Consider the following 18,025-nt stretch of genomic DNA (forward strand, 5'->3'; position numbering starts at 1 on the left):
TTTCTTGAACTATACTTAAGTTTAACATAATTATGTGTTTTCTAAATAATTCTGGCTTGGAATAAAAATAAATGCATTTAAAATGACATAACTCAGTAAAAAAAAGTTTATTAAAAATATCCTAGGTATATTATGTCTTAAAAAGAAGCATCAAAAATAAATATGTACAGTTAAATTAGTTTTGTCGTAATATTTTCCATGCACCAATCGCCTTAAGTAAGTTACAACAAAAAGAGATAAAATGACTACTATACTAAAAACAATGTAAATAAAATGCTAACACTAACAAAAATACATGGGAACTCACGCGAACAACTTCGGTGCAGAAATCCATGACAATGGTAGCTTTGGCTTCACCTTTCTTTTCATCTTTGTGAAGTTCCAGTATGTAAGTACCATCCACTTCTTGCCTTCAAAAAAAAAGTAATGACAATGACAAATACGTTAAACAGAATAATAAATGATAACACGATTGGGTAAGTGTAAGACACTAGTTTTCAATTACCACACCTGAGCTTGCAGAAACGCCGCTTGTACGATTTGGACCCCAGGTTGACAAACATTCTGTCTGTACCTACTTCCGGCCCTTTCATCAGGTAGCCTTGCTTGGTGATACCGTCGTTCTTTGAAACAATTTCCTGTAAATACAAAAAGACATAAGCTACACTGCATAATATGTATAGTGGCACAACATTTCATGGAATTGAAGATAAGAGAAATTTAACCTGGGTGGCAACATTATTTAAGTGACGAAAATAATGATACTATATTTAGGAGAGGAGGTAATGTTTTAACCTGAGGGAAAAGGAGTGAAAAGGGAGGGGGGGGGGGGAGTATTCTATAAGATATACTATAGGATGATTTACTAGGAGTTACTGCCACTGACAGGGCTTATTCCTTACATCACTAGGAGAAAATAAAAATGTGGTTTTATTCACAATTTTGTCAGAGTAATCTGACAAACTAGAAATGCCTAGCAATGAATAGCTTATTGCATATACGGTTCATAAGGAGAAACTATACTTGCAAAGACTAGAACCTAGTTTTTTTGGAGTAGTTTTGGGCCCACCCACTAGGTAGTAGCATTCATAATATACAACTAACATAGCTACATTGATTGTGAGAAGTAATGCATCAATTATTATCAGGAAAACAAACCAGTGAAACTTTATTCACTTTAGTTTGGTAGCCACATATTTTGTGGTGTGGCATTCCAGAAATTATGTATCTCCTACTAAATTATATATAACATGCTTTTTTATTACAAAACAGCACTAAGTGTTTCTTGAAAGTCTAAATCTCTGTTACAGAGCAATTTTATTTAAACATCACGTCAAAGTCTTTTTTTGCTAGTAGTTATTGACCCAACCAACAGATAGCGCTACATGTCGCACAAAACATGGTTTCAGTTTCCACTGTAAGAGACGCACTTCTATGTATCTCTCATTCTATTTTGGGGATGGATAAGGACATTGTTTACCAAACGTCTGCACAACACATGACTAACTACGTAGTAGTAGACACCTGAAAAAGGAAGGTTACATTTTACAAAATTCGCAACAAAAAGGGTACTTTACTTTATCTGTGCTTTTGTTTGATGACAGAATCTTAAAAAAAAAATATTAAATCATAACCTACAGCTTGTAAATAGCTTCACATAATGACTACATAGCGAATATTTCAACTCTGGCTTCTTTCTGGTTTAACGGTATCTACAAGCAATTTTTTTCTGGTGCTCCTTTTGTCAGTATGAGTGTTTTACACTGCTTCTTTAAATTTGAGTTTTGCCACTGCAGAAGAAAAGCTGTCCAAAAAGAAGGGTGTTCAAAAAGTAAAGCGTACAAAAAGTACAAGTAAAGAATGAGAATTACATGGTCACCTGGGCGAGAGAATGACGAGGGGGAGGGGGCAGTACCTCCGTTAACAAAGAGATGAAAAGAGTAAGAAAGAAGGTTAGTGCTCTCTCTCCACCCCTTCTCCATACATTCCAAATGAAGTGTTATCTTGTCTCATCTATCACATTCATGGCTGTTCAGGAGGCAGTCAAAAGTGGCATAAGTGATGCAGTAGAGGCAGAGCATGTAGTTAATCAACTAAGCTCTTCCTGAAGCTGACAGTGGTCGGAAAGGCTTGGGTTTTACAGCGGAAGAAACACAAAACTGCTACAAAGGAAGGCATATGTTGTTAATAATATTAAAATGGCTACAGATACAAAATTTTTTAACACAAACCTTTTATGTTCATAATTGAATTTGCAAATAATTTATTCATTGCATTTTTCATTCAAGATCAACTGTTTGAGATATTTTAGCTGCGAAAGTCACGAAAACATTACATTAAAATGACCCCCCCTTTATTTTTATTTTAGGAATTCATATAAAATATGAAAGAAATCGGAAAACTACATTTAAAGCATCAGAAATTGGGTGTTTTTCGAGTCTATTGCAAACACAAATTTTTAATGTCTCTACTTAATGGGAACAGGACCCACGTTTATATGACATATTTTGCTCCAAATTATGTAGCCCTATGTAAGGAATAAGTTCTGTGAGTGGCGACTCCTTGTGAAACATCCTATATAGTTTCTTTCATATAGATGGTAGTTAGCTTAAAAAAATAAGAATACTGCACAATATATTACATTATAAATAGCACCAAATTAGGTGTTTATTTAGGTGCCATCACAACCAACCAGGGTCCTTGAATGGAAACTGTTTTTCATAGTAAGCATCTTGCCTGTAATCCAGCACATTAAACAAGCAAGGTCCACATGAAATACAAATTTCTAAAAGCCAAGGTTTGTCTCAAACTAACATTGTTCAGCTAAAGAGTAATGGTGCATTGAAGATTGTAATATTCTATAATAGCCATGGAGCAATCATTCACAAATTGAGTAACTCCGGCAAGAGGACATACTGTTTATAAAGCTTGTTCTAACCATACTGGATGCCACTTTAACTAGGACAGGTGCAACTCCACTAAGTTCCCAAAACAATTCACAGTGTTACACCAGTCTATTATGAACAAAGGCTAAAATACAGCCCAACCACCATTGGTGGATACAAAGGGGGAGGAATTGGGGGAGATATATATTAAATTTGTGGTATTTTAGTGAAGATGTTATGTTATCTTTGGTTTTGCAGTTTGAGCTGTCGCAACTCCTAGACCAACAAGCTATACGGCATGTGACTCATGTTGCGATTGATAATGTAACAATGCAAACCTTTTGTTGACATAAGTTTTTTGACGACACATATTCTAATTTTATTTATTTTCTAATTTTTTCAATCTCCAACCCCCACCCCAAAAAATTCCTGTCTCCACCACTGACAACAATTAATCAATGTAGGTTATTTGTGAGGGGTCCAATTCACTTTTTCTCAAATTTTAATCTACATTTCAAGAGTCAGGATTATTATAACATAAGATGTACAAAAACAGATAAATTCAAGTTCTGAAGATACATTTAACACATTCAATTTATTTATTATTTTTAAAATAAGATAACAATATTTGCATGTTTAGAGTATCAAAAAAATTTTTTTTTTTCAAAGATGTTCCCTGATATACTAAATAACCATTCTCTGAGCAATTTAGTTGGTAGTGGATAGAAACATTTCTGTAATTATATTTTTATAAATATAAATAATGTCACCTACACAGGTGCTGGTGTTTGAATTTCTGAATTTCTGAATTTCACTTCCTCAAAATGAGACAGTTGCAACAAGAAGAGTGAACACAGCAAAACAATACATCTTCAAACCACAATATAAAGACAAACCCTGATGAGTGTATCTGTGTGAGGCGAGCTATCAAGTGCGATGCTCACTGAGTCACTGGTACTTCTAGTGCAGTAGCACCTCTAAGTCCAAGGCTCTGAACTGGCGGGCAGTCTTCTCATTGTGCATAGAACAAGGATGAAATTTTATCGGTAACCATAAAATTATATGATGGAGAAATGAAGATGAAGGAGTAATGAAAGGCCCTTGAGTGCTTTCATGAATATTTTCGAACATTCCATGCCCAAATTTAATTTGAAAACATGCGTTTTAGCTCTTATCACTCTTCTAGAAATACATTTTAAAACTGAAATACAGAAACAGAACAAGTCATTCCTCCTAAGCATATTCTTAAATACTTGTCATAAACATACCCGGCTCTGATATTTTGGGCAGTTTTTTAATCACGTGGTTTTTATTGAAGCTCCACACACCGTATGTGCGCCCAGGTAGAGCTCTTAACAGATATTCTGGACAAAACAACGACAGCAGCACGGACAAACACAATAAGCTTTCAATGACAAAACAGTTTCGACATTTACGTAACTGGCATCTGAGCCCGTCATCAGTCATAAACAAAACTGATTGTGAATACTGGAATGTAGAATCTGATTATATGAATAAATCTTCCCAAATAAAATAAATAATTCTTCACATCCTATAAATTCAAATCAATCAAAATCTCTACACACATTAAATTTTAAACCAAATCGTAAAGAAAAATAAGGAGGTACTCCTAATAATAATAAAAAAAGGAATAAATCATATACTACCAAAAAACAAACAAACATTACATATATAATAATTATATAATAAAGCAAATAAATTAAATTGGCTCAAGCCTGTTTGAACTTAGATCATGTAAGATTTTATAAGTCAAACAGACTTAATTAATAAGCTACTAGACAAGCATCATGCCCTTAGAGTGGCCAGTGATTTGTATACTCCCTAGATGTGACACTGGTAATAGGGTCATTGAGTTTAACCTATTATTTTTAATCAGACATAAAATTAATGCTAAGACAAACATACCTCATCAATCTGATCAGCGTCAGTATCAATTTCATACACTTCATCTTTCAGTTCGTCTGACTTTGATATCCTGGAAGCAGAAACATGTATCTTCATTTACTCAGCAGATTAAAATCATTCATTGCAAACAACATTATAACATCCAAGGTATTTTTTATAATGGTTATAACATATTTATAAAATTAGCAATGCTTTATAATTATATATTCACCAAATATTTTTCCTTTGAATTTAATGGATTGAAAAAGCAATATTTTGTAATTACTTTCCCTTCATTACTACTGAAGCACCAATCATGAGTGTACCTATAATGAAAACCTATTATAAGACATTTTAAAATTACGTGATACAAGAAAAAATATACTGGAAGGACTGTGAGGCATATGAAAAAAAAATCGAGTCTATTATGTTTTAATTATATATATCCAATTTTACAACCATTAAAGAATTTTTTTAATGGCATAATTTATCTGAGGATGAAGTTGACAATCATGAATATTAAAAATTTATTTCATTATGAATTATGAGGAAAATAATAAAAACACAACCAGACATTATTTAGCCCAAAAATATTTTTAAGCTTGCTCTAACTATAAAATATTAAGGCTAAGATCCTGAGTTTCTCCCGAACGCGCAAAGAAAGAACACAACACACGTAGTTCCAAAATCCTCGATAGAGAGCACTAGCTGTACGGTTAAGCTAAGGTAGGATGAGGGATGGTAGTGGTGGAGGAGTAGGAGGAAAGAATCTACTTTTCTTAGAATTCCTTATCGCCCAGCGGGGTGTCATGTTTTTCAATGAGCCTGAAAAGGGGGATGGGGGAAGCCAGCCAAATGTCTGCCTCGGAGAGCAGTAAGATTTCAGCTCGGTTTTCTCTGTCAATTCTCCCTAGACTTCTTCGATCGCTCGACCCTCTGCGAGTAAGAGAATAAATATTACTATTTTCGATACATTTCAGTTCTAAACCCGTAAGTAACCGTATGCAACCCAGCAGAATTAAAATAAATATTAATTTTGTGCATACATATGAAAACAAATATAAAGAACACTTCACATATACGATAAAAATATTGTATGTTTTACCGCAGTGGGTTGGTGGCGAAACTCTCAGATTTTGTCTCTTCTGCAAGTTACGCAATATCAAGTTTTTAGTTATTTATAACATATTCGACTAGTTTGACATGCTTATTTATACTAAATATGCTAATCCATGAGATGACACAAGAACACTCGTACACAGCTAACCACTACAATCAGAGAGGTTGGTCAGTAATGCAGTTTTCCTTCCCATAAAAATAAAATGTTTTGTTATATACTGTACAATAAAGGTTTTGCGCTTCTACGGGTTTTCTTGCTTTACACATTTTGCCACAGATATATGATTGAACATCTAATTACGTGACTTTCTGTTGTAAAGCGGTATTTTTTGATATATGATTAAAATTTATAGTTTTCTGTACGATGATATAAAAGATGACCTTTTTATACAATCAATTTATATTTGTAGCTGAATATATGTCCACAAAATATTGCAGCTTATTGCACTAATTTTAGTTGTTTGAATGTATTATGCATGTAAGTATGTATACACGAGAATAGCACTGAAGCATTTTTGGTTTGCTTTTTTAGCCGACCTGCAGCTTGTGGCTTTCGATGACCCCTTGTATGATGTTTGAAATCTATGTCATTAGTTGCTCAATGACCCTGGCATTCGTCAAAATTTGTTCTTTTAAAAATATGTAATTAAAATTTACAATATATGCTATTGTGTAGTAATTTATTATTGCAACATAAATATTGGTGGTCACGTCTGACAAAATGGAGAGCGCTTTCATGCTATCCCTACAGGTGACGTCAACCATCATCGGTAGTTCTCCTTGTAGGTATTTATGTACTGCAGTTCGGACAGGCACGAAATAATATATGTTGAAATTAATAATTAATATTTCTATAATTAGAATTTGAATCTGAAAAGGTCACAGACCTTTACCACGAATCGCTTTCGCTACCCAGATGTAGGGAGTAGGCTAATTGTCATAGGTAACAAAAAAATATTTCAGAGGTGGCTAGGTAAAGTGATACGCGAAGAGCAGAAATTTCTTCTCCCCCTCCCAACAGCTAAAAAAAATCGACATGTCACCACATGGAAAACACTGCTTCAGATCTGGACCTGGATCATTTAAGTAGGAAAAAAGGTGTGCATAAATTACAACCACTGATGTTATATACGGAAATAAAATGTATAAGTACTTAACTGAACTTCAACCAGAGTCTAAGTGATTAGGAGCGAGGAATACTAGTACAATAAAGATAAGTCATTGACGTAGTTTTATAGTAATTTATACTCACGTTTTAGAAATTGTAATTGCTGCATGCCAAATTTACATTTTAAAATTGCATAATAAAGAAAAATTGAGAAGAAGTAAAAATTAGTAAGCTTAGTATATATAATTAAATGTCTTTGGACAAATGGAAATAAAACAATTTGAGGACAAGTAATTTTTTTAAATAGTAATGTAGAAAACATGTATGTAGAAAAATAATTACACATTCATTGCAAATTAATAAAAAATATCATTTTTCTTAGATATACAAGAACCATTACATTATATTTTCGACAACTGGTTCACATAATTATGCTATGGGCCCTGTCAATTATACATTTTCCCTTTTTAATCAAGAATACATAAGGGCATAAATGTATGAGGCACAGAACAAAACAAATATTAATTGATTTACACTAAAAACTACCCTGTTTACATAGCATACAAACACCAATACAATACTAATTTGAACAAACTATTTTGGAGGTAAACATAATTTTATTAAAATGACTGAAATTGAAGTAGGCTCTAATAGCATTACAACATGAGTACTACAGTTTGGTTCCTCCGACCCCAGGCTTCAGGCTGAGGATTGAGGATGGGCTCAATGACCGATTGCTCTGACGTCACGGCGACCATTTTTGGTGTCAAAATTCCTCAAAAATGACTCTAAATTCCTAAATACCAAATTCCCTATTTCGAGGGAAAATTTCCCGTTTTAGTCCTCAAAATTGTCAATGGCTTGAAAATTCCCAAAAGCTGCTTAAATTCCTTAGTGTCAAGCCGCTCTAAGCTACCGAGGTCATGACCTTGACAATTAGGATGACGTCACCGCCATTTTGAATTATGCAGTAACTGTTGCAATTAATTATCAGTACGCCTACCATATTGAAAATTTGTATTTTTTATGCTAGAAAATAGATAAAAACTTAAAAAAAATTTTAATAAAAAATTATTTAAAAACACCATTGCACATATCGTTATGGCTGCCATCTTGGATTCTATAAATGTTGCATGTTTTGTTATATCCGCCATATTGGATGTGTATAACGTCATCATTGTAATTTTCGTTATGCCCACCATCTTGGATTATAGAACATTGCAATTATCATTACGGCCGCCATCTTGAAACACCGTAATTATTATTATATAAAAAAGAGATTTTTTTTATAAAAATTAATAAAAATTGAAATCAAATCCCTAAGCCATCTTGAATTATGACATCACTACTGCCATCTTGAAAATCCGTAATTATTATCAAATTTTAATAAGAAAAGTTGTAAAATTTATAAAAAATAATTAATCAAATTTTAATAAATTATTATTTTAAAAATGCACTAACATCATGGAGCTCTGAGTCCTCGGTTTGAACCCGGTGAGGGCAAAACTATATTACTACTAACATGTTTATTTAGGCCAATGCGAATTCAAGTATGCAGTTATGTGCTTGCAATCGTGCATAGGGGGCGATGGAAAAGTACCATACTGGAAAAGTACCATACTGGTATGGTACTTTTCCGTATGGCACAATTCCGCCTCTCTTCTTCGAAAAAGACGGAAAAGTACCATACTGGAAAAGTACCATACTTGGAAAAGGACGAGGCGGAATTGTGCCATATTTTTTTACACACTCCATGGAATGACTGCAACGCCTCTTTTCTCAGAATAGTGTGGAGAATTCGTCTGTAGACAGCGCTGTCAACTCCAACAGTTTCTTAGGTTAACTCAAATGATGTCAGATAGCAGCACGTGTCCTTTTTAAGTATGGCACTTTTCCGGTATGGTACTTTTCCGTCTGTTTCGAAGAGGCGAGGCGGAATTGTGCCATACGGAAAACTACCATATTTTACTACATGATTCAAAAACATTTGTGGCAGCTATAAATTATATATTTAAGTATGGTACTTTTCCGTCTGTTTCGAAGAGGCGAGGCGGAATTGTGCCATACGGAAAACTACCATATTTTACTACAAGATTCAAAAACATTCGTGGCAGCTATAAATTATATATTTAAGTATGGTACTTTTCCAGTATGGTACTTTTCCGTCTGTTTCGAAGAGGCGAGGCGGAATTGTGCCATACGGAAAACTACCATATTTTACTACAAGATTCAAAAACATTTGTGGCAGCTATAAATTATATATTTAAGTATGGTACTTTTCCGGTATGGTACTTTTCCGCCTGTTTCGAAGGGGCGAGGCGGAATTGTGCCATACGGAAAACTACCATATTTTAATACCAGATTTTATAACTTTCGTGCCAGCGATAAATGAGATTTAAGTTTACAATATTTTCAAATGATTGCAACTATTAACTTTTTTTAAAAATACAATAAACCAATAATAACTAAAGTTAACAAAAGCAATGTTTCAGTGTTCCTTAAATACAATACCTCCTAAGACATACTTACTACCTTCTTAAAATATTACTACTCCCGAAAAAAAATCCATTTTAAATAACTCACTGTAATCAAATAATTTATTAGGGCAATCTTACAACTCAAGCAGCGATTGCTGTATGCTTTCTTAACAAAACGCACTATCCAATTTTTCTATACGGGATGACTGATTGTTAGAATAGGCCTATGTGTTTGGCAACAATATTGTGTATCGAAAACTTGCATTAACCCGCGAGGGATCGGCTATAATTTACACTTATTTTTCAAAATTCTGTTATTTATTTTAATGAAAAATTATAAACCAATATTAATTAATGTATTTCATAAACAAAATATTTTTGCAAACATGCTTCAGGATAGATGCTATAAAAGTTAAATTATTTTAATATAATAATATTTAATATAAGAATTAAATAATTGTTAGAAGTTTTAGAGTGCTATTGTTGATATTCACAATTTGATAATGATTGTATTTTATAAAAAATAGTTAGGTAATGTATTGTGGATCATTGTTCTTATTTATAACTTTGTACTAAATAAATAAAATATAGCATAGCCTACCATTGGCATGAGTTAAATTCTGAGTAAATCTTCATTTTATATTATTAAATAAAGTCTTTATGAAATAAATGTAGTTAATATTAATTATCTGAAAGAATTTTAAATACTTTCAGAACTCTTGTAACGCTTATTGATACATACAAATAAAAATCCAAAGGTCTTAAAGAGTTTTATATATTGAAACTCGAAACAATAATAATCGTGGATGCGAGCATACCTACAAAGGTTTGTTTTAGATTTTTTCCTCCGAAATATTTTGTTGTTACTTACTAAATATCTATATTACGTCAGCCAGTAAGCAATAAGTTTGTACTGGCACCGCAAATTCCAGAAATTTCCAAGACATGAAAATCAGCTGTTGCAGCTTTTAAATTTAAGTTCTTAGATTTTTTGAACATACTTTTTAAAGATTCATGTTGATATTGTCTTTACAAAAAAAAAGCCTACAGATATCTGTTATTTGTTTGAGATGAGAGATGGTGAATGTGTAGTGAGATCATTTGTTTCTTTTATGCCAAAACTGTGTCCTTCTCGTCCATAAACCTGATATCAGCACGTATCATACTGACAGTTGTAGTTTAAAACATTGAATAATATTTGTTTATGTATTAAAAATACATTTTCAAACATGTCAAATAAAGAAGGTGTTAATTCGTTCAATAATTGTAATAATCATTTTCTTGCTACATCGAATTAAATTTTATTTATTTTTTGCTTTAAATTTGATTATCTGTTAAACGATAACAATTACTTTCAAATAAATGTGTGAATTTCAATATAAAAATGCTACTATGGTCTTAAGTAATGAAATGCTTATCACATAGTTCGAATACTCGAAAGACATGGGTAAATTATGGCTGGTATCTGAAGAACCTATAGAACTAAGCAGCAATCAAATGCTTGCGATTTTATTTCAAATGTTAACTCCAGGTCACTAGTTGAAATGCAATCCATTGTATTGATCTTAGTCACGTGACCGAAAATCATAACTCCCTGACAACACATAAAAAATAAATTAAATATTGCAAGATTTAAATTATGTTTAAAATGACACGACCTATTGTCATCCTTGAGGTATCAGTTCAATTAAGTTTTCTTTTTGGTTAATAAACTAAGTTACATAAAAAGGACGATAAATTGAAACTCAGCGGATCATTTTACAAAACAAAATATATATTACTACTTTATTTAACCTTCTTTATGTATCTGATGGGTTGTCGGGATTCACAGTCAGTTTTTTTTGGTCTGAAATCTGGTGTGGTTCTGTTTTGGTCGTGTTGGGGCTGTTTTCAGCCATGTACCGTGAAAAATACCAGAAAATTATTTTTACGTACTGATGTAAGAAATGTAAATATGCATACAGTTTCCTCGCCTGAGGCAGGGTCTATGCGGATGAAGCTGACATTTGTTACGTTTGTGCAGTGTTGGAAAATAAGTTTAAATTACATATCAATGCTAACCTTTTATCATACACTGCTGTAACGGTGATTCTTTTAGTTTAAAAAAGTAAAAAAAAAAAAGAAACAAGGTGTGATTTCGTCTAGATATAAGTATCTATATGTTTATTTGACTGGTAATGCTTATAACATGAAATTGATAACCTCTGATTGATTCACATATATATTATAATTATATTAAATTATTAAATCGTTGAATTATTGAATTTACATTAAAGCTCATTAAAATTACATAATTAAAAATATGGCTTGTAAAATATCTGAAATTATGGGCCGGCCCTAAACGGAATATTAGGTTTCATTTAGCGTCGGTAAACAAAAATAAAGAAATAAAACGATAGAAAAAAAACAATCCCAGAGTGATCAATAAGTGCTATAAAGTCCCAAAATAAATATTTCTGGTTTTTGATGTTGTCTACGTCGTGATACAAAAGTGGTTAGGGAAGTTAAAAAAAAAAAAAAAAAAAACTTTAGCACCGGAGGTTTGGTGCTCGCTGGCCGAAACAGAATTTATGTCTTCAGGGCGCCCTAGTCGTCCTGATTGCTGGAGGACTCGAAGGAGGAACTGCTATGTCCGGATATGGCTCTTGGACCCTTTGACCCTGTCAGACAGGGAGGTGGCTTCTAGTGTTCGAAGCGTAGCTCGCCAGGATCCGAAGATCGCAAAATCACGGAAGTCACGGACGTTTCCATAATTAAAAAAAAATATATGTATATGTTAAATATAACTACTGAAGCATAAATACTTCTACAATGAATGTAGATGGGATAAGAACTAATTAAAATGACTTGTAGGGACAGCATCCCTTGCCGAGCTGACTACAACTTTAGTTACGGCCGGACAGGAGTCTTGCGGGGCGTCTCGCCGATGATATGATTCAGTCCGTAGTTTTCCGAGTGGTAAATAAACAAAACTCTGACTTCGATATCTCTAAGTTGGTAGCACTGGCAGATGTCCACGCGACCTACTGAGAGGTGTCCGAAACGAGTAAATATCGACTCAATCAAATTGTCTGCTACAACGTGGGGCTAATCGAGGGACAGGTACCGATCTCTGGCGACTGGCAAAAGTACTAGCGGACATAGCTTACAACATAAGTCGCCAGGGGGCAGTGGTGTAGCGCGGCCATACGTTAGGAAGGCTGTCTCTTAGCCTTGAGTCGTCAGGGTTATTAGCCCAGGTCATTGCTCTGGCCAATGTTCCCTGTGAAGCCTTTTATGAAAGGGGGGGGGGGGGGGGGGGGGGGGGAGTGAAAACTCGCAACCTCAGTCGGAAAGGAGGCTCTACCGAGCCTGGAGACGTGCAGAGGTCTTGGGCAAGACGACTCGTGTTCGTGTCCGAAACTCGCTCACGTAAGGAGGGTTCTCAGGAACTGCCTGATCTGATAGTCTGCTGGGGAAAGCACTCCTTGACACGGAGAGGAGGAGGAGGAGAATATCAGCCAGTGAATGTGCGTTAAAAGCGGGGTTAGACGAGTACACTGCACGACATGCATTGCATTGGCAAAAATCAGATCCAGTAGAGGGAAAGATTGGGGTGACTGGTCTGACAAAGGTTAAATGGGAGTGTTTAAATATGAGCCGCTAAAAATTTTGCTGGAAATTTCGTTATCTGGAATCGTGGCAACAACATGCCAATTCAGCAAATATTCTGGAATTGGTAAAGTACTACAATCATATATGCTCTTTATATGGGACGAATGCATATGCCTCACAAACAAAAAGATCTACAAGCTCTTTATCGCAAACTTAAAGTTTGGTGAGAAAATGAACAGCTATTTGATGGTGTACTCATTTTATTGTATTCTGATTTTCGACAAACTCTCCCCCTTATACCATGCTCTAAACTAGCTGATGAACTTAATGCATGTCTCAAATGGTCAGTGTAATGTCAACCAGTACAGAATTTGTCTTTGAAAACATGATGCATGTGCAATTTCATTTTTTCGGGGCACACTTTTGTTTAAATCTGTACCAGAACTAATACATATAACTAATTATTGTAGTCATAATTCTCTAAGAACTACCACATTTGCGCTATTTACAACTGTTATGTTTGGTTTGTATTTTCCTATATAAATAGGGCAAGCTTCAAGGACACGTTTGTGAATCATGGTCACCAGGTAGCGCTTGGGAGAAGCCGAGAGCGAGAGATCGCGGACAGAGATAAGACAGAGACAGCATGTATTGTTCTTGTGAAGGGGGGGGGGGGGGGGGGGGGTGGTTTACCGAAGGGACCACATGGTCATCCAGTGTTGCCAGCTCTGTCTCATTCATTAAAGATAGCAGGCGCGTGCCTAGCTAGGGCTTTCAACTGTTAACAGAGCCATTAGGCTCATTGTCACCCAGCAGAGTATCAGCCCTGGAAGCCCGAGAAGGTCGGAATCCATTTTGCATCCAATAGAGCAGTATTCTTATTTTATTATTGTTTATTACATCAATTGATACAGTAAGGCACTAATGACCTAACATATGTGAAGCAATAATTCTGGAACCAATTCTTAATTAAACTGGTTCTCTTCCCTACGTGTGTTTCACTCGGTAAGTACCTGCATACATATGAAGGATGATGTGGAGCTACGCGTCCTGCTACACAAGTCCTCTATCTGTGGTGGGTTCTTCCCAGTCGTGACATGATATATTTACAATATATTACCTTTTCATTTATTGCACTAACGTGCGTTTTTAATTATAAAATACAGCACTTTCGAATCTTACACAATCACATATAAATAACACACTTTAAAGACTATAAGCATGAATTATATTAGAATATATATGTTTTTTTTAACTTATTGAAGTTATAGGGCCTGATTTTAATTGTAATATTAAATAATATGACATTACTAGATAAATGCAAGAGTATTCTTATTAATTAAAGATATTTTAATATGTATTTTTGGAAAGAAATATAAAAAACATTATACATGCCGAAAATTGCAAGACATTGAATATGAACTGGAATGTGAAACAGATTAAAATAGAATAATTATATAAACGGTTTATTACATAAATCTATATAAAGTCCCAAGTTAATTAGAATTAGAGTGACCTATGTCGTTCATAAATGTTTGTTCATATATGTCGTACTTCTAGGAAAGATTTCTTTTAAAGCCAGTTGCCAAGAAATATTTTGTAAATTTTCAAGAAGATTATTATAAATATGTACTACAACATATTATTATTGTAATTTTTTATTTTCAGAAATAATAGTGAATATTTAATGTCGCCCTAACTGGTTTAGACTGACTTTTGTACAAGCATAATTTTTTATACCACGGAAAACGTAATAGAGTACCTACTTTAAAATAAATGATGAATTATTGTCGTGGGCCATTCGCAGCTGGCGCTGCGCCGGGAGCCGAAGGGTGTCGACGGGGATCAATGAGCAGGCTAGTTTTCAAGAATTGGAATGGCTATTGTGAGAGCGACATTGTTCGAGGGTCGGGCCACCCTCCTCACCTGTACCCCTCGCCAGTAACGTGGGCTTGCCATAAGGTGCCAGTTTACAAATATCTGTGATTTAAAATGAATATTTCAGTTACATTAGAAAAATATCACGTGTAACTCACTCTTACACGTGATAGAAAAGAAATTTTTTTGGCAATTCTAACCTCGATTAATATGTATAGAAGATAATTATCTAAAATAATCACAGAATTAAATGTTATATTTAGATTTTCATGACCCCAACTACAGCATTAAAAATTATATTTATAATTTCTAGGCCTTTTAAAATGTACATCTTCTATAAATTGTATCCTTAACCACATTTCAAATGTTTTCTTATTACTACTTGGCAAAATCATTTATACAGTGTATCAACTAAATAACACAGCGCACATTTTATTTAATTTCATTTATTTTTAAAGTATTTAATAATTCTAACATTTCGGCATTTATTTCAAATTTTATTAAAGTAGGAACAATAAACATGAATTAAAATATTATGACTCATTTACAAATATACTTAAATATCTGTCACAGTTCAAATACTCAGACCATAAGTTGTTTAGTTAATATCAAAACTAAGATTAAATTAGTCGTTAATTTAATATTACAACCTTACATTATAAACATACTGCTACAAAGTAAAAAAAGTATGTCACACACTACTTTTGTTTAAACTTTTTTAAAAATAATTTATTCTAATTTGTACTTAACATATTTCCTCGTTCGTGGGGTCATAGATAATTAAAATGTGGTGTATGATTTAGTAATATATTTGGTGACAGATAATTGACTTTTAAAAGACGGGTTCCTACTGTCGCTTCCTTTGAAAAGGTTAAGAAGCAAGAATATTATCAATTCAGAACAATGTTTCACAAAAACGCTGCATTAATATTCAGACTTTAAATAATACTTCCATCGCTCCTGAAGAAGTTTAATAAAATATAAAGTGGAATGCCTCAATTTTCCAGTATACAATCCAATTAAAGTTTCATATAGATTACAATCAAGGTAAGCATACACTGAACGAACTCCAAACAAACTACCTGTGACTTTAAATTTTTTTGATAATTATTTCACATATACGGCATTTAAACCCTTAAAATATTTCTGCACAGTTATATAATATGCGAACATGGAAACTATATAAATATTTTTTTATAATCTATAAGCCTATGCCAGACTAGATGGCCATATTAGACAAAACCAGTTGGATTCCAAACCTTAAATTTATTGACCTTATTTTACCTGAACTAGAAACGAAATACTAAAAAAAGGGCTTATCCAATCACAGCCAATTACATCAGACCGTATATAGGCTCGAAGACAAACGGAAATTCTGCGCATTCATTTGGTCGCAAGCTAGAATGCAAATATTTATACTTTTTCACAGTGTTAACGATTGAAAGGCAGTTATTTGGGCATGTCCCTCTGCGATTGTGAGCCAATGCATCATAGATTGGTATTTGAGTTACAAACCTGGCCAAAAATATATATTTTTTGCTTTTCGTATGGAGATGCGTTAATTAATCAAATAAAAGCAATCACTTTCAACAAACTCGTGAAAGTTATACGTATGCATACCTGTAGCTGTTTACTCAAGCTTAACCCATATATATGTAGAAACGACTGCGTTGTGGTCCGCGGTCGGCCAGGTGGCTTGAATTGCCGACGTGTTTGACATTTTAAGAACAGTCTAGTCCGCCCTCCTCGCCACTTGTCTACGTCCCCGGCAGTGCGGAGACCCAGTTACACAGAGGGCCGGGTGGCAAGGCCAGCTTCAGAGGAGCCGCCTTGCTGACTGAAAGCGGCCCAAATTACTGACGCGCCACGCATACCAGTGCGCCCCGACGCTTGTTCTGGGCCATTCGGCAGCGACACACCTTCGCCCTGGCTCCTTCGTGCCACGTCATTTTTCCAGCAGCATCTCGGTACGTCGACGTCTAAAACCTTCGATAAAGCCAGAAAGGGTGACAGTGGAGGACCGTCCCTATAAAAGGGACGAGTGGCGTCGCGAGAGTCAAGAGTGGTATAGGGGCGACAGCGTGCGATAGTTTGGAGCAGTGTGCGTTGGCGAGCGGGAGTCTCGGCGAGACAAGAATATTGAGTGCTGGGGCGACCCGGCGACTGGCGACAATCGTGCGCTAGTTAGAGGCGTGCGACAGCGGTGGTGCGGAGTCGAGCGAGGGCTGCGGCAGCGGCGCGACGACTTCAGGAGCTAGCAGCGACTACTTGGAGCCGACCTCCCTCTGCGAGTGGGGACTGGGCCGGTGGCGAGAGCTGGAGTGTGTCTGAGTGAACTGCGAGACTCGATAGAGCGGAACAGACTTGTATATAGTGCGGAGACCAAAGTGTAAATAGTGAACAATAAAACAGTATTTAAACAATTAATCTTTTAATTGGGCTATTCCTCTCGAACCCACTTGGTAGGATCGTAACAATATTATACTGCCTACATACTGGATTGGATATATAACAAAAAAAAAGTCGTAAAATAACTTGAAAGTACATATTTAACAAATAAATAGACACTCGTTAACAAAAGATATAACTTACAACATTTCATCATCATTTTAACTATCATCAAAAGAACCAGCTTGTTTTTTTAAAAAAAACTCTAAGACTTTCTTTGATATTGTCTGCCTTTTTCTATTTAAGTTAGATTTCATGCCAGTGAAAATGGGTCCGAAGGTAACGCGAGCGATTTAAAATATCCTCATTACAGTCCAACCTGAAAAATGTTCTGGAGAAGCTTTCTCTGTACTGAATAAAACGTTTATTTCTCGCTTCGGCTGCTTATTCCGACAACTGACTATTTGGAAATAAAGCATGCAATGTGATCCTCGGAACATGAGTTAATATACTGTGGACTATTGATGACATAGGTTGCTAGGCACACAATTCTACATAATATTAAGCAATATTTATGGTGTACGTACCAAAATTTTCGACACTTATATCGAAACCCAAAGATATCACTTTCAATATTATTTAAAATCGGAGAATATATTCAAGATCTAGCC

General features: G+C 34.7%; 1 protein-coding gene across 3 annotated transcripts in view; it reads right to left on the minus strand.

The window, feature by feature from the left end:
• Positions 1 to 18,025, minus strand: part of LOC134536771 (dedicator of cytokinesis protein 9) — a 187,711-nt gene that overhangs the window by 150,704 nt on the left and 18,982 nt on the right. For all 3 annotated transcript variants that reach the window (XM_063376696.1, XM_063376690.1, XM_063376705.1), the window contains exons 4-6: positions 4,812 to 4,881; positions 511 to 638; positions 308 to 410 (exon numbers count right to left, since the gene is read on the minus strand). In XM_063376696.1, coding sequence (XP_063232766.1) covers positions 308 to 410; positions 511 to 638; positions 4,812 to 4,881 — 301 coding nt within the window. The remainder of the gene's footprint in view (positions 1 to 307; positions 411 to 510; positions 639 to 4,811; positions 4,882 to 18,025) is intronic.

The sequence above is a fragment of the Bacillus rossius genome, chromosome 1 (genome assembly GCF_032445375.1).
Source record: "Bacillus rossius redtenbacheri isolate Brsri chromosome 1, Brsri_v3, whole genome shotgun sequence".
Taxonomy (NCBI): domain Eukaryota; kingdom Metazoa; phylum Arthropoda; class Insecta; order Phasmatodea; family Bacillidae; genus Bacillus; species Bacillus rossius.